This window comes from Papio anubis, chromosome 4, assembly GCF_008728515.1.
Source record: "Papio anubis isolate 15944 chromosome 4, Panubis1.0, whole genome shotgun sequence".
NCBI lineage: Eukaryota > Metazoa > Chordata > Mammalia > Primates > Cercopithecidae > Papio > Papio anubis.
This window is the reverse complement of record NC_044979.1, coordinates 10,700,886-10,719,304: the sequence shown is the minus strand read 5'-3', so window position 1 is coordinate 10,719,304 and position 18,419 is coordinate 10,700,886. Positions and strand designations below refer to the sequence as shown.

The 18,419-nt window shown below is 43.1% G+C and overlaps 1 protein-coding gene across 1 annotated transcript in view; it reads left to right on the top strand.

The window, feature by feature from the left end:
• CNTNAP2 (contactin associated protein 2) overlaps window positions 1-18,419 on the top strand; it is a 2,167,939-nt gene that overhangs the window by 1,893,457 nt on the left and 256,063 nt on the right. The window contains exon 17 of the mRNA XM_031664956.1: window positions 1,108-1,326. Within this exon, the coding sequence (XP_031520816.1) occupies window positions 1,108-1,326 (219 nt within the window). The remainder of the gene's footprint in view (window positions 1-1,107; window positions 1,327-18,419) is intronic.

Sequence of the window (18,419 nt, the reverse complement as noted above, 5' to 3'; positions counted from 1 at the left end):
CTAAGGGAGCTGAAAACGTGTGTGCTGCTTCAGCCTGATGCTGCCTCTCCTGTCAATCACAAGAAAAAATATACATTTTAAAAGCTTGTTTATAAAGCACTAGGTGGTCACTGAGGAACTTAACATAAAACATAAAATGTGAAATAAGAAAGCTACTTATAGCTAAAGTTAATAAAGCAACCACCCAATCCATTTGCCAGTTGTTGAGAGGTGACTTATTGCAGAGGAAGGTTGATTTGGAGGTGATCTCTTAAAAAAAGAATAATTTGTGGTCAGTGCTAGAGGGTAGGTTACGAGAAGGAGCCTACATCCCAGATGGGGAATAACCAAGGTTTGCAACAGATGATATATGACAGGGATTATTCTCCAGAAATATTGTGCTACCTTTTGGGTAGCCACAGGTGGTCGTAAAATGTAGGTCACCCTCATTACACCAATAATTCAAAGGTTCCCAACTTTCAATAGAGTATAAAGATCAATGAAATCAAGTTTCATAAATTCCCCCAAAGCATTAGCTCTCAACTCTAGCTAGGTGTTAACATTTCTTGGGGAGTTTTTTTAAAATACCAGTGCCAACTGTGGACCAACTGAGTCAAAATCTCTGGACACAGGTGTTTCAAGAGATCTCCAGGTAACTATGAGTCACTTACCAAGGAGCTACTTACTGAAAAGATAAATCGTATGTGGAGTTAGAAGATACCAAGCTCTGAAATCTGACAAACCTTGGTTCAGTTCCTAATTCACCTTGGTTCAATTCCTGATTCCACTAACTTACTGAATCTAAGACACTCAACATGCGCTAACTTCTTCAGACTTCAGTATCCTTATCTGGAGAGGGTCAATGATGGTCACATCTTGGAAGGCTTCTGAGATTAAATGAGGAAATAAATGTATACCTGGCACATAGACCCCCAAAACACCCTCGGTTATTCGTGGTTAATGATTGACGTTTTATCCTTCTTCCATTGATTTTACCATTGACCTTTGTAGGACGTGACAGGTTTAGATGATTTTTCCTCTCCCTGCTTTGTTTGTCGTCTAGAATTTACTGTTATTTGGTATCTGGGAGAAAAATACTCATGTCTTTCATGCTTTCTGCTCCTCCAGCTGCCACAGAAGTGTCTTTTTCATTTGATGTGGGAAATGGGCCGGTAGAGATTATAGTGAGGTCACCAACCCCTCTCAACGATGACCAGTGGCACCGGGTCACTGCAGAGAGGAACGTCAAGCAGGCCAGCCTACAGGTGGACCGGCTGCCCCAGCAGATCCGCAAGGCCCCAACAGAAGGCCACACCCGCCTGGAACTCTACAGCCAGTTATTTGTTGGTAAGTAATGGAAAGGTAATCATGGCTTCCTTGTGTTGATTTTTAAGAGTCTACACAATGCAAAAAAAAAAAAAAAAAAATCAGCTTTTGCAAGGTTTGGTATAGAGATGCTTCCAAAAGTAAGTGTGCTGGCCTCTTGTAATCTGCTTCAAGACAGAATGGAATAAGGAAGAAGGTTCAGGAGACCTAGATCTTGTTCCACTTCCACTCTTGGGAGCTCACTGTCCTCAGCTATAAAATCAGAGTGCAGGCTGAGACATCTCTCAGGTCTCTCTAATATTTGCATCATTTGGGGCACTTGTAACTGTGTGGAAGGAAGGAAGGAAGGAAGGAAGGAAGGAAGGAAGGAAGGAAGGAAGGAAGGAAGGAAGGAAGGGAGGAAGGAAGGAAGGAAGGAAGGGAGGGAGGGAATAGGCTCTCAAAGTTCAGATTTTTTTTGAAGTGATAAATATAAAGCCATTCCTTTCTTGCCTATTCTCAAGGTTCTAGGCAGAGAAAGATTTAGACTTTTCCTGACATAGGAAAAAAGAGCAGTACAAAGACGAAATTTAAACAGAGCAAAAAGTTGAACTACCTATGCAAGAAGTGGATCCAGCCACCCAGTCTAATCTTTTTCACCTGTCTTTTTGCTATTGACATTTCTCAGATGAACCTAAAATTCCTTCAAATTCATACCTGTTTCCTATGGCTAGTTGAATTTTAAATTTTGTTTTTGAGAATATTCATATGTCAGGAAATTAGCAACTTTTCCTCTGTTGAATGAAAAAAAGAAGTGAGTTTGAAGGACTTCGTGGATGCCTCATCTTAGACCCCTCTCTGGGTTTCTGGGAGCTAATTGATCAGTGCGGTCAACTGCAAAAGTCTCAGACAGAGCAAGACAAGAATGTGAGCTGGTTGCTGTTCATATTCATAACACCTGCCACTTCGGCTCCACCCTACAGTAGAGCCTCACTGAGAGCCAGTTAATTTTAACAAGGGGCAGAGTCCCCACAGTGTCTTTCATGACTGTGTTGGGATGTTTGAAGAGCAGTAGAATGTCATTAAAGGAAAGGTAAAATTAGATCTCCATTCATTTTGTATGATGTCGGGAAACTACAAAACAAAGGTGTGAGTCAATGAGCTTTGAAAGTGAGACTGACTTTTAACAACCATGTCAGCTGGGGCTATGAAAGAGTCATAGATTTAGAAATAAAGTATTTCCTAATTACAACTGCAAACCAGCCCTTTCCAAATCCTTCCCTCCAGTTATAGATCACAAAATTACACATTATTTTTTAATTAGCTAAATATCAGGTCCATTGATCCCTGCTGAGCACAGTGAAGAAATTTCACTTCATCAACATGTGTTGCCCGGATTACCTAGGACAAGTTTCTTCCTAAATACTGTTAATTCTGAATATACTGGATAGATTCTATGTGGTTTTCATCGTAAAAGGTGACCCTACTTGACTCAATTTCTCGTTTTTTTGACCCTGCCCCTGGATATAGAAGTCCAACTTTAGTTTTGTTCCTTTCTGTCGGCTAACTGTGGCTGTGTGGAAGAATTTTGAAGACCTAGTAAGGCTGTAAAATGAAGAGATGGAAGAGTATTTATTATGGTCTTGGAAGGAACATCAATTCACTTAAAGGTGACCCAAGAGTAACTTAAGAAAAGAGCAAGGGCCTGAGGTCGGAACTCTACAGAACCATGAAATTTAAGGGAAAGACAGAAAAAGAGTATCTTAGGAAGAATGAAGAGGAATAGAAAGAATGAAGCAAGGAAAATTAGGAGACGGTAATGTCACAGGAGGAGGAGGATTTTATTAAAAAGGTAATGACAAATGATATCAAGCACCATGAGTAAAATAAGGCTAGAAGTGTGTGTGTGTGTGTGTGTGTGTGTGTGTGTGTGTGTGTGTGTTGAGACACAGTCTCACCCTGTGGGCCAGGCTGGAGTGCAATGGCATGATCTCAACTCACGACTCACTGCAACCTCCGCCTTCTAGGTTCAGGCGATTCTCCTGCTTCAGCCTCCTGAGCAGCTGGGACTACAGGTGCCCAGCACTACGCCCAGCTAATTTTTGTGTTTTTAGTAGTGAAGGGGTTTCACCATGTTGGCCAGGCTGGTCTCAAACTCCTGGCCTTAGGTGATCCACCCACCTCAGCCTCCCAAAGTGCTGGGATTACAGGTTTGAACCACCATGCCCACCCTGTGTTTTTTTAAATTTAGTAATCGTGAAACCACTGGTGACCGCAGAAACAGAAATTTCAGAATAGTGGGTTGATGTGATGAGTCAGCATTTCTTTTGACTAGAAAACAGTAAGTCTCCAGTCTCAGTTTCTAATTCCTGTCACCTTAAAGGGGAACATAAGGCACATCTCTCAGATATGAGCTACGTGAGCCAATTTGTGAAATATTGTTCAGCAATAGAAGTCTACCCCAGGGGAAGTGAGAGGGGTTGTTACAAAAGCAAAAAAAAAAAAAAAAAAAAAAAGGGATGACCACGTGGCTCACGCCTATAATCCCAGCACTTTGGGAGGCCGAGGCGGGCGGATCACGAGTTCAGGAGTTCGAGATCAGCCTGGCCAACGTGGTGATACCCCGTCTCTATTAAAAAATGCAAAAATTAGCTGGGCGTAGTCTTACATGCCTACAATCATAGCTACTCAGGAGGCTGAGGCAGGAGAATTGCTTGAACCCGGGAGGCGGAGCTTGCAGTGAGCCGAGATTGTGCCACTGCACTCCAGCCTGGGCAACAGAGCAAGACTCCGTCTCAGAAAAGAAAAAAAAAAATTTAGGCACTTGGGTGTTAGTCTCAGTTCACCTCTAATATAAAAGCATTTTCTTGACCAAGTATTACCATCTTCCCTCTTTGAGTATCTTCTACTTTTATGTTTGTTTGTTTGTTTGTTTTACATAGAGTCTTGTTGTGTTGCCCAGGCTAGAGTACAGTGGCATGATCGTGGCTTACTGCAGCCTCAACCTCCCAGGCTCAAGGGATCCTCCCACCTCAGTCCCCAAGTAGCTGGGACTATAGGCTCATGCCATCATGCCTGGCATGAGGTCTCCCTATGTTGCCCAGGCTGATCTCAAACTCCTAGGCTCAAGTGATCCCTCCACCTCAGCCTCCTAAAGGGCTGGGATTACAGGCATGAGCCACCATGCCTGGCCTCTTCTAATATTAGACATTTTTGATTATGTACTTGGTAATGATGGAACCATACCACGATTGCCAAGTGGTCAGCCTTCCCACAATGGTGTATGGTTAACAATATGGTCTTTGACTACCACCTCTGCCTCTTGCCAACTGAGAAAACACTGACAAATTGCTTAATATTTTGGCATTAAATAGGAATACAGCTCCCACACCACAGTATTAAATGAGATATTCCATGCTAAGCACTCAGGAGAGTGCCTCACCTAGGGTCCATAATGATTGTCTTTATTATTAGTAATAGCAGTAGTATTAGTATTTGAGACAGGGTCTTGCTCTTTCGCCCAGGCTGGAATACAGTGGCGTGATCTCAGCTCACTGCAACCTCTGCCTCCCAGGTTCAAGTGATTCGCCTCTCTCAGCCTCGTGAGTAGCTGGGATTACAGGCGTGTGCCACCATGACTGGCTAATTTTGTTTTTTTTAGTACAGAAAGGGTTTCACCATATTGGCCAGGCTGGTCTTGAAACCCTGACCTCAAGTGATCTGCCTGCCTCAGCCTCTCAAAGTGAGCCACCATGCCCAGCAGGTCCATACTCATTAAATGTGAGTTTTTTTCCTTTACTATCCTTTACCTTTTACTCCCTTTACTTTCTTCTTCCTCCATGTAATATTTACCCTTCTCTTAGAGAAGCCTCTTTCAATGGGCTCATTACTTCTTTCTTGAAATATTGACCTGAAATGTGATCACTTCCATTCACCAACACTACAGGAAAGCTCACATGCAGAGATGTCCCTCAACATTCAAAATTATTCCGCTAGTCCTCTGCTACCTGCGGAGGCCACAGGGCAGCACACTAAGGCCCAGGGATTTGTTCACAGTCAGCCAAGGAAGCAAGAGTTCATCTGAAAACATCACACCGGCATCCCCGGAACAACTGAGATGTGTGACAGAGTGACCCAAGAGCTGCATCTAGGTTCTAGAAGGAAGGGCTTTGATACAACTTAAAGCTGAAACAGACTGAAAATAGTTCTTGACTTTGCACACAGAGCCCTACAGAAGGCCACCTTCCACCCACTTACCTGTGTTAATGTAATCGCCCGAAGGGTTTTTCTTGCCCGCTGCATGGGTAAACCCAATTTACTGAGACTATGTTATTGCAGTAAATAAAGCGTTTAATGAACACAAGGCCAGCCAAGCAGAAGGACTGGAGTTATTACTCAACTCAGCCTCTCTGAGGACTCAGAGGCTAGGGGTTTTAAGGACAATTTGGTGCGCAGGGGTCTAGGGAATGGGTGTTGCTGATTGATTGGGGATGAAATCATAAGCGTGTGGAAAATTGTCCTCACATGCTAAGCCTGCCTCTGGGTGACGGCCACAGAACTGGTTAAGTTCTGAATCCCAAGTCTGGATGGAGTCAGGTGGCTTCCAGAATGCAAAAATCTGAAAAAAAAAATCTCAAAAGACCAATCTTAAGTTCTACAATAGTGATGTTATCTATAAAAGCACCTGAGGAAGCCACACATCTTGTGACCTCTGGCCACATGACTCCTGAGCATTAAGGGATTCTAGAAACTACACCTACATTTTAACAGCGTTCAGGCCTCTCCCATAATTCTAATCTCATGGTCTTTCTTTGGTTTTACAAAGGCTGTTTCAATCTTGCAGCCGGGAGGGAACCAGTTTTAGGGAGGGACAATTATCATCCTTGCTTTAAAGCTAAACTCTAAACCGAATACCTCCCATGGTTAGTTTAGCCTGACCTATGCCCAGGAAGGAGCAAGGATAGCCAGGCTGTGAGGCTAGAAGCAGGATGGAGTCAGCCATGCTAGACTTTTCTTGCTGTGTGATCTTTGCAAAGGTGGTGTCATTAGCGAGGCCAGGCTCACATGTCCTTTTGCAAAGTAACTGAAAAAAAACACAGAGAAGACACAGTTCACCTCACTGTACATCTAAAATATAATTAGAGGCTGTCATCCCAAAAGGGTTAACACAGGTCTTTTGGAAGTTGTAAGAATCTAGAGATTATTCTGGTTTAATCAAAAAGTAACAAATACATTTAAAAACTAAGAGACACAGAAAGAAAAAAAGCACTTGCTGGTATTTGTATGAAAAGTGCAGGAAATTTTTCTCATTTTTTGATCCAAAATGAGTGACCAGCATTTGATGAGCTCCCTGGATGGCCCAGCAGAAGCACTTAAGCCACATGGTGATCTGAAGCCTCAGCCAGCCCAGGTGTTTGGACCTGAGCTGTCCGTGGGCCAGATTTTTCTTAGGAGGTGGAGAAAGCAAACAAGCTCATGGTCATTGTCTAAGCATGAACAATGCCAGGCTGGATTGAGCAAAGCCCTCTTTGGCAGAGACATACAAGGAGTTTGGAGTCCTTTCAGCTGATAGCAGTGGCAGGACTGGGAGGAGGCAAGGTATCTGCTAGGCCCCCAGCCTGGGAGCCTGGCTGCCAGCCCAGGGCATGGCCAGGAGCTGGCAAGCAAGCACCACTGCGGGGAACCGAGCAGGCTGTTCAGGTCAGGGAGCTAGGATAGGTTTAGCATGCAGCAAGCTAGACCCTAGCCAGAGCATGCAACTGCTCTTGGCAGTCATTAAGGGAGTAGATCAGAGTTAGAAGGTCTGGAGGCCACTCCAGACAGCTTCAGGAAGAAGTCAAGCTCCTAAGTGACTCCCTGACAGAGGCTGGGTCATCTTAACTCATGACAAATGTCCCTGCTCCATTTACTTGCCTCTGGCCTCTTCTGAAATCTCTCTAGAGGTTAAAGGGAACCATCTCTTTTGTGCCATCCAAAAAGGAGTTGAAAAATCACCCTCAGTGCTTCAAGCTCTTTTGCACTGGGCAGAAAGCCTGATTGAGACTCAGTGGAAGGCATGCTGTGTTCAGGAGGTCTCAGAGACTACCTGAGAGCGGGGGAGCCCGCAGCCTCCTCTTCCTCTGATGGTTTGTCTATCGGGAGACTTTTTTCTCCTGGGTGGCAACCTGAGTTTATGGAAGAGTTGAGGTTTATTAAATGGATGTGTAAGCAACCACAGACTGAAGTGTTATAACCATTCTCTGAGTCCAACCTCCCCAAACTCTAAAATACAGCTTGTTTGGTCAGCTGCTCCTCATACGCTCTGTATTCCAAAGTCACAAATGGATCATTCCAGTGCCATCTGAAATGCAATATCGTTGAGAGAGCAAAGAGAAAATCAGCCTTTGTGTGTAAAAGAGAAAAATGGAATTCTAATAATGAAATGCACCCAAATCTATGTATGAATAAAATGGTTATTTCTCATGTCTAAAAAAATTGGTAACAAACAATGTACAACTCAGGCTGGGCACGGTGGCTCACGCCTGTAATTTCAGCACTTTAGAATGCTAAGTCAGGCAGATCACCTGAGGTCAGGAGTTTGAGACCAGTCTGACCAACATGGTGAAACTCCTTTACTAAAAATACAAAAATTACTCAGGTGTGCTGGTGGCCACCTGTAATCCCAGCTACTTGGGAAGCTGAGGTGGGAGAATTGCTTGAACCCGGAAGGCGGAGGTCACAGTGAACCAAGATCATGCCACTGCACTCCAGCCTGGGTGACAGAGTGAGACCACATCTCAAAAAAAAAAAAAAAAAATGTACAACTCAAATTGCAGGAATTATAACCTAGAGAATGTATGCCTGCCCCTGTTTCCTGCAAACCTGCCTCAAGAGCAACCACGTGAATGCTGACTGAGACATCCCGGTGAACCCCAAGGCCAAGTGCTTCCCATGCTTCCCTTCAATGAATCCACACAAGTCTATAATGTAGATAACATTGCTAATTCTTGTTTTATTCTCACATTAAAGATTAGTTGACTCACCCAAGTTCATGCACTTAGGAAGAGACAGAGACGGGATTTGGTCCCAGACAGTCTGACTCCAGAGACTCAGCACTTTAATCATTCCTCTTGTCAAAGCAAAAATTGCACTGGACAAAGTTGAACAGGCAAGGAAGATCTTCATTCAGGGCTGTTGTGACAGGATAGAGAAGCCAGAATGCAGCTGAGCTCACCTCCACTTCAGCTAAGGGCAGGAGAATTTTGTTTCTTTATTTTGATTTTTTGTGTTTTTTTTTTTTTTTTAATTTCACTGAAATACAATGGGAACGTTTTTAAGAGCTGGGATGGGAGGGATCATAGAGTGTCTGTGTTTGCTAATTGGCTCTACCCAAAGGAAAAGTAAACTTGCTCAGATCTTCATGATGAGAGGTAATTTTACAGCTTGGAGCCAGGCATCCTGTGAAGTTAGGCTCCCACCCTTCCGTGGCTTCTGGGAGATGGAGTGCTATCTTCCAAGTTTTTGAAAAAGCCATTCCTGGTTGTAAAACTGGCTGACAGCTTTTTTTAAAATGTGCATCTCAAAAGGCAGAGAAAGAATTAACAAAAGTAAGTAAGTACTCTTAAAAGGCAATGTCAGGGGTCTGGTCCGGGTGGAATTAGATGGGTTGGTGGGTCCTATGTAAAGTTTAGTCAAGCTGAAGCCAAAATTCAGGCCCTCTTGGTCAGCCTATACCAGCGTCCCCTGGCTGAGATGATACTGTGGCCCAGGGGGCATGTAGAAAAGTGCGGTGACATTGGGTACTCCCAAAGCTTCCCACAACGTGCAGGAGAATCCATCCCAAGGAAGATTCGCATGGCCCACATGCAATACCGGCCCCTTGTGGAGCACTCTCCCACTTATGGAGTCTGTGGGAGAGACTACGGTTGACAGGCAGTGGTGAATCTGGGCATCAGGCAGCCCTGGCTGGTATTCTGCAGATTACAAAGTCACCATGGCAAAGATCTAGGCTGGCAGAGAGTCATTGTCAGATACAAAGGGTTTGACTTAATGAGACTTTTACAAAGTCATCAAAGTCAGCATGGATCTCTAAGTCTCGGACACATTCTTCTGGGCTTTCCAGGCTCTCTCAGCAACATCTCTCCTGCTCTTCTTCTTGAAATACTTTGTTCCCACGGATTCCACAGTCGTATGCTGTCCTGCTTATTTTTCCTAACACACTGGCCATCACTTAGTCTCTCCTGCATTCTCTTCTTCCTCCACTTGACCACTAAGCGTTGCAGTGTCACAGAGCCTTCCTGTCTTCTCATCCGAATATTGTCCTGGATGATCTCATTCAGCCCACCATCCAATGGCTTCTGATACTAATTTGTGCCAATGTCTCTCAAATTTAAATCTCCAGGCCTCACTTCTCTCAGGAACTCCAGATCCACTTATCCCACTTTCTACTTTGTGTTTCAACTTGGATATTAAATGAGCGTCTTAGAATAAACATGATGGGAGAGAACTCTTGATGCCTCCTGGAAATTTGTTCCTCCAACTGCCCTCCCCATCTCAGTAGATGGCATCACCATCCAATCCACCCATCCACTCCAAATTTGGAGTTACCCCTGATTTCCTTCGTCCCCTTCTTTCTTCTCTTTCCCTCATCGCTTCCTATCCAATAGTAAGCCATGTGACTCTACCTCCAGACTGTCCCTCAGATGCATCTGAGGCAGGAGAATAGGGTCTGGAGGCAGAGAACATAGGCCGATTCATGCTGACTTCCTGGAACTAAGTCAAATGGAAACTCTTCAGCAATGACAGGAAGGTGAATGGCTGTGTAGCTTCACTTCTTCCTCTCCATTTACCTACGCCACACACCCAGTAACGTCCTCGCCATTTACATAGGGTGCATACTGAGTAAATGACTTTGTCACTTGACTTCATCTTCTTCATTTACATAGGGTATATACCAAGTAATCAATGGGAAACTTCTAGAGGGTGTTGAACCCCCAGAAAATTATTATTATTCAGAAATAAATGAAAATATTTACTTGTGTGTCCTCACCCTAGAAGGTAAACTACATACAGCATAGACCAAGGATAGGGTCCAATAACCACTGAGCAATGGTTACCCAATAAATATTTGCTGAGCAAACATTTGGATGAATAAATAAGTGATTGTTATTTTTCTGGGTTAATATCCATATTCAAAATTAGATCATCTCCTTTCCAAAGCAAGAAGGTATTTTTCCTTATAAACCTTCTCCAGAATTCTTTTCTCAAAATTTGATGATATTTGCCATCTTGGGAAATATCTTTTTACTAGGAACCACAGACCGAAATCAAGCATGACAGAAGCAACAGCAGCAAAAAAAGAAAAAGAAAAAGAAAAGAAAAAGTCATAGAGAAAGTCAGCATATTATGAAAGACAGCATTTCAGATCAGTTTAGAGCCTGAGCATAGTTTTCAGTCTTCCTGATATCAAATTGAGGTCTTGCCTGTTTGGCAGTAGCTGTGATGCTGGCTGGAATCCTAATGCAGAGTTTCTGCCTCAACCCTTGTAACTAGTTCTTGGTTCTCTCTGGGATAGAAATAGGCAGTGATGTCATGATTAGAAACCATTGTCATACGTTAAAGAGTAAATTAATTTGCTGGGCAAAATCTAGTAAAAAAAAATTACTAAATAGAAATCGATCAACTATATGCAAAGCAAAAACTACAAATAAAATATAGAGGCTCCTCCAAGAAATGCCTTCTCCTTCACAGCTGTTCACTGCAAGGGTTACCAGCCCTCTATTCTTTTCTGAACCTGCCGGGCCACTACACTCGAGTCAGCTGCTATCCTCTCAATAGAACCATCTCCACCTACTACCCCCACTAAGGGCAAAGGATGGCCCCTTCCCACTTATAGTTGCCATGGACATTTTCTGCCCTTTGCCCTTTAGGGATCAAAACTAACTGACTTTTGCAATTCCAGCTACCCTTTAGTCAGAGAGTTACCATAGGAAGTGAGTGATGATAGGTAACATGTTTGCGCCTTTTTTTTTTTTTTTTTTTTTTTTTTTTTTTGAGACGGAGTCTTGCTCTGTTGCCAGACTGAAGTGCAGTGGTGAATCTCAGCTCACTGCAGTCTCCGCCTCCCGGGTTCAAGCAATTCTCCTGCCTCAGCCTCCCAAGTAGCTGGGACTACAGGCATGAGCCACCACACCCAGCTAATTTTTGTATTTTTAGTAGAGACAGGGTTTCACCATGTTGGCCAGGATGGTCTTGATCTCTCGAACTCGTGATCCACTGGCCTCGGCTTCCCAAAGTGCTAGGATTACAGGCATGAGCCACAGCGCCTGGACAATTTTTGCTTTTTTTTAATGTGCTCCCAAATAATCAAATCAACAGTGTACTTTTAATGTCTTTTGAGCTCCCAACTAACTAAAAGATAATCCATTAACTATGTTATATGGGTAGAAACTTTATGATGTACATTCTGAACCTGAGAAAGTAAAGGTTCATCTTCCCATGTGTCACAAAACCAAATGCTTCAGGGACTCCGGTCTTTCTTCCAACATTCTCATGGCAATTGGAATGGTCTGATGCAGAGAAGACATTTTAATGTAAAGGTACCACTTTTGCAATCAATATGGAAAATTATTTTTCAACAAATATATCAAATAATTTCTCATATAGATTTTTTATCTTTCCAATAAGGACTGAACTAAACTTCATGATAATAAATGGCAACTGTCCCACAGGAAAAGACTGTAATAAAAAAATTAATATCAATGACACAAATATTGAAGAAAGGATAGGTCCTCGCAGCCCCATAGTTCCTCTCACAGTACACTAAGAATGTGAGAAAAAGAGGCCCACTTTTAGTATCCTGCCTTCAGATAAACAGGGTTGTTTCCCGTTAGATGCTTGCCTTTCATGTTTTCATCTCACAGTTTTGTTTCTGCTCCTCCTTCGTGTTTTTGAGGCCCCCTGATGTGCAGGATATTGCGTGGGTCTCTCTTCCTTTCACGGTCCCATTGTCACATCCTGACAATATTCCTCTTTCATTTTAATTTCACTTTATTATGTTTTTTTCTTCACCATTGCCAGCTTTGCCCTCTCGCCATCGCCTGCACCCACTGAGATGTATTTTATGGATGGCCTTCTAGTCCCACTCTCTATATATCCGTTCAAAGCTTACATATCGTTGTGGAAATTCAGTGTTGCCTCTTGTGTGCCATGCTTTATATAGATGGCATTGTACTACAGATCTCATTCTGTTTCTTACTGTCTTCCCTCTGCCTTACATGGTTAAGATCTATTTGTGTAGTTCTCTGAATACTATGTGCATAGTGCTTCATTATGTGTATTTACCACGCATCATTTATTCTATCCCCTAATGATGAATACCTAGGTTTCCTGCAACTCTGCCACCACAAATAACCCTCCAGGGAATATATTTATGTACATTGTCTGCCACCTGTGCGAGGATGTCTTGTGTGTGTGTGTGTGCGTGTATGCCTGTGTGTGTCCCCAGAACTACTGAGTCATAGAGTATGTGTGTACCTAATTTCCCTAAGCACTGCTTGACCTGTCAGTTTCTGAGTATGTACTTATGCATAGCCTACTGCATACGTAGACTCTGTGTGTGGTATACAGCCTATTGCTGTTAGGCTACAAACCTGTACAGCATGTTAGTGTGCTGAATATTACAGGCAGTTGTAAAACAATGGTAAGTATTTGTGTATCTAAACACAGAAAAAATATGGTGTAAAATGAAAAATGGTACACCTGTATAGGGCACTTACCATGAATGGAGCTTGCAGGACTGGAAATTGCTCTGGATGAGTGAGTGAGTGAATAGTAAGTAAATGTGAAGGCCTAGGACATTACTGTACACTATTGCATACTTTATAAATACTGTATACTTAGGCTACACTAAAATTATTTTTAAAAGTTAATAATAAATTTACTTTAGCTTACTGTAAAACAATTTTAAACTTTATTTACTGAATTTCTATCAATAGTTCTCAGTGATAGCTTCGGATAATTGAAGTCTATTTTGCTAGTTATATGTGTTCATGATCTTCTTGATTTATTGTTCCTTGTACCAGTATATAATTTCCATCTCCCCAACCCACAAAAATGCTCATCAGCTCTGTCTGTTCTGCCATTCAGCCCCTCCGAGGATATCTTTATTTTGACAATTGTAGATTTTTCACTTCAATATCTCCAACTAATTCTTATTCATATAGTTTGTCATTGTCCCATGTCTCCAATATCAGGAAGGTATGATTCTGCTAATTTTGCTGCCGCTTCATGTCGGCACCATAATGAAGGTGTCTGTTATGCAAACCCTACGGTTTTCTGCTCTCATTGGTTCTGTGTCTTCAGCCCTGCTTCTTGTCCTTATTTCATAGTGTTTGCTGTCCTCCAAGGTCCTGTCATTTCGCCGTCTGAGTTCAAGTGTATTCCCTTGAGATTTCCAAATGCCTTCTTTATTATTGTCTTCCTACAAGGAAAAGCAAAAGTTCAGGGCCTGCACTGAACTCCTCCTGGAAAGTTGAGGGGGCAAAGAAAAACTCCTGCCTCAGGACAAACTTCTGGCATTTTCATCCCTCTCAACCCTTTCTTGTTTCCACCCCATGTCCCTCACCCACCTCCCCATACACATGCACAACCTCAAAGTACGTCACTCCCACCTAGACAGGGGACAGCCATCTTCCACTGTCATTGATTCTTAAACCAGTGGTGTATCTACACCAACAAAATCTAGCCTCTCACTACCCATTCCTCCACTAATAAGCATCTTAATACTATATTGAAGTGTCTGTCTCAAAAATAACCAAATCCAATAGCCTCTTACTGTTGTCTGATTTTCCTTGACCTCTCACTCTTATTTAACGGTTGTCACTGATTTGTCACTGATTGTCATTCTTATTTAACGATTGTCACCTCCTTGAAATCTTGACGTCAAGACACTCCATTCTTCTGTTTTCTCAGCCTCTCTGCCAACTCCCCTCTCTTTTCCCTTTTCCTCAATCCCCAAACTTCTCTTCTTTTTCCTCCACCCCTTTGCATTGGAGGGCTCATACATCCATGAGGTTTGGTCATCAGAGCTATACTAATCCCTCCCGGATCCGTCCCAGACTTGACCTGGGACTAGCACCTGTGAAGTCTTGTGTGTGAAGTCTGAGAGTGAAGAGAACAAGGTGCCAGCTTGGATAATAACACCAGGGATTCTTGACTCTGGATAAAAAAAAAAAAAGACTAGATACGAATGTTTTAAATAAGGACTTTAAGAGACAGATGGAAACAGGAGAGGGGGAGGGAGAGATACGTTAAGATCAGCAGAAAGAGGATGCTTATTTTGCTTCAAAGTTGACAAAACTCACCAGCAGGACACATAATATGAATAATAACCTAAAGATATTTGCAAAAATGTATTTAGACAAGAGTTCTAGGCTGATGTATTTGACATCTGGATTTATCAAAGTTTACTAAAATAGCTGTTAATAATTTGAAGTTTGGATCAAACTAGAAAGTAGTGGTTTAGCACTCTATTCTCTCATATCCTCACTTTCAGATGCAACTTGGAACTGTAGGTCCCATTGTAAAGCAATGGCTTCTGAAATCAGTGCTGTCAGACTGAGCTTAGAGAAAGGATCCATCATCCACCATTTTAGCAGTGGCCAAAGCCTATAACTGCCTTGGTTTCAAAACTGTAGTATTGAGCTTTTGCACTAAGAAATAAATATGATCTCAATGACAGCATCAAAAAAGTGTCTTCTCTTTGTTGGCTTAGAGATGAATTTGGCATTGACATTCCTGGCTCTGTGAGTATTGCATTTCCCCTTTCAGCTTCAGCCATCCTTATAGCTTTAGAGACAATGGTCTGCCCAGGTGCAGTGGCTCAGCCTGTGATCCTAACACTTTTGGAGGCCGAGGCAGGAGGCGCCCTTCCATCCAGTAGTTCAAGATCAGCCTGAGCAACATAGCAAGACCTTGTCTCTAAAAGAAAAATTTTTTCATTAACCAGGAATGGTGACATGTGCCTGTAATCCCAGCTACTCAGGAGGCTGAGATAGGAGGATTGCTCGAGCTCAGGAGGTCAAGACTGTAGTGAACAGTGATTGCGCCACTGCACTCAGCCTGGGCCAAAGAGCAAGACCATGTCTCAAAGAAAAAAAAAAAGAGCAGTGTTCCGGCAGGTAGTGAATGTCTTGCCTCAGGTATCAATCACTCTATCAGCATTTTTTATACCTAAGCACAGCAATGTCTAGAGGCATATCAGAGGTAGGAGAAGAAAGTGCCTCATATGATGTAAGCCCAAAACTCAAACGGCAGCCAGAGCATAGTAAGAGTGCAGGCTTAAAAGCTAGCCAGCCTGGGTGTGAGCTCTGGCTACTTACTGGCTATATGACCTCAAATAAATGAACTCTTATTCTCAGCTCACTCGTCTGTAAAATGGAGATAATAATAATATCTAACTCTGAGAGTAAACACATGTAAAGTTCTGGAATAGTATCTGATACATTTAGTATTTGATTAATATTAGCTTTTGAAATGGCCAATATTTTATCATGTTCATCCTGCCACCATAGCCTCTACAATGAATCAGACCACTTAGCTCCACCCCCACTGCCTAACATTGTGCATTTAGACACACAGGAGTGCTTTATACTAAACCCAGTGTCCCTTCGGTCTCTATTTTGAAGCTTTCTTCTAGTTTAATAGTCTGGATTCACATGTTCTGCATGTCCTTTACTCTGAGGACACAAGAAAATCCATGCAATAATAATGAACTGAAAAAAAATCCATCCTATTGATGGAGTTATGAATGAGCACTCATGAGCGTCAGCTGAAAAAGCAATTTTCCAAACCCCAGTTCTCTCAGTATGTGAAAGCTTTTTTCATACTTGCCCTCCAATATCTAGCTGACTGAGAAACCACTGATCAATACTTGTCAATCATGCAGCTCTGCACTAAAGAGTGTCAAGCAATTTCCTTTTAACTCTCTCCACCACTGAAGACTCTTGGTCATTCTGCTGTTCTCAGTTCAACCAGATAACTGGGTTTATATTTTACACACCTGCACTGACACCACAGGTATTTTGTTTTGTTTTGTTTTGTTTTGAGACACAGTCTTGTTCTGTTGCCCAGGCTGGAGTGCAGTGGCGTGATCTCAGCTCACTGCAGCCTCTGCCTCCCGGGTTCAAGCGATTTTGCTGCCTCCGCCTCCCAAGAAGGTGGGATTACCGGTGTGCGTACCACGCCTGGCTAATTTTTGTATTTTTAATAGAGACGGGTTTCACCACGTTGGCCAGGCTGATCTCAAACTCCTGACCTCAGTGATCTACCTGCCTCGGCCTCCCAAAGTGCTGGGATTATAGGCATGAGCCACCACACCCAGCCCACCGTAGGTTTTTTGTTTTTTGTTTTTTTTTAATAGGTTCATGTTGTTGATTCAGACCTAAGAAACAATGGTAGCATATAGAACAGGAGAAATAGCAGGTACAGAACTGCAACTTGGGAAGGCCCAGCCTGCCTAAACACATAGCTGCTTTTGCCCCCTGACCTAGCCAGGGCAGCCTGGCTGCCATGCCAGAGAGCCAAGGTCAGGGTTGGTCACTAGACAAGGAGGAGCCCTAGCTCTTTTTCCCACCTGTCACTCATACCATTTAGTGGCAGGCTCAAGACCTCTATGCTAATTCACAGCACTCCAGTCCAGACACAGCACTACACGGCTGATAAGATAGCAACAACACCCATCCTAACTCCGTGCTTGCTTTTTTTTTTTTTTTTTTTTGAGATGGGGTTTCACTCTGTCACCCAGGCTGGAGTGCATGGGTGCAATCTTTTCTCATTGCAAGCTCCACCTCCTGGGTTCAAGCCATTCCGCCTCAGCCTCCCAAGTAGCTGGGACTACAAGCATGTGCCACCATGTCTGGCTAATTTTTGTGTTTTCTTTTTAGTAGAGATGGAATTTCATCATGTTGACCAGGCTGGTCTCAAACTCCTGACCTCAGGTGATCCACCTGCCTTGGTCTCCCGAACTGGTGGGATTACAGGTGTGAGCCACCATGCCTGGCTCTAACTCTGTACTTTCCACAGAAACAGTGCAGTGAGAAGAGGGACCCCAAGGTCACTTTCTCAGGGAGGTATAGATCAGCCCAAGCTTGATAACACTTCCTCATTGTCTTAGTCTGTTTGGGCTACCCTAACAAAACACCACAGCATGGTGGCTTAAACAATAAACATTCTCACAGTTCTAAAAGCTGGAAGTCCAAGATCAATGTGTCAGTAGGGTTGCTTTCTTCTGAGGCTTCTCTTCTTGGTTTTCAGACTGCTGTCTTCTTGCCGTGTCTTCACTTGATCTTTTCTCCATGCAGCATCCCCAGTGTCTGCTCCTCCTCTTAGAAGAACACCAATTCTGTTGGATTAGATCTCACCTTTACGGCCTCATTTAATGTTAATTACTTCTTTAAAGGCCCCATCTTCAAATGCAATCACATTGGAGGTTAGGGATTCAACAGATGAATTTAGAGGGAACACAGTTCAGTCCATAGCACTCCTGATACCTCTGGTATCAGATTTATATACATAGCACCTCAACCATATTTAATTTATTCCAACTCTGTGCTTCTATAGAATGTGCCTGTACTCAATAATAGCAATAATCATAACAGCTACCAGTAACTAGAACTAGTGCAAAGAGGTGCATTATCTCTTATTAACACACTCCTACGAGGTGCATATTGTTATACCAGTGCCACACGTAAGGAGACTGAGCCCCAAATGGGACCTGGGTAGCTCACACGCCATGAGCAGTGAAGCCAACACACAGAAGTAGATCTTTGTGACCACAATTCATGCTTTCCCCATCCCTGCTTGCTGCGTCCCATACATCAAATTGTGCCTGGCATCATCGTGCGGCTCTTTGTGATCACACACATTCCTGCAGGCAAGAAGCATGTCCTCATCATCATTTTAGAAATGGCTTTCCTGGTGCCTTTCACTCATGGACTGATCATGCAATAGCTTTGCTCTTCTGAGCATCCTGCAGCCACTCTCATTCACCCCTCCTTCCCTTCCAACGGGCCTCCCTTACTTGCAGGATGGCACCCCCTTACCTCTTTTCCTGGAGCTCTCTCTCCATGGACAAGCTCATGATCCCCTTTCTGTCA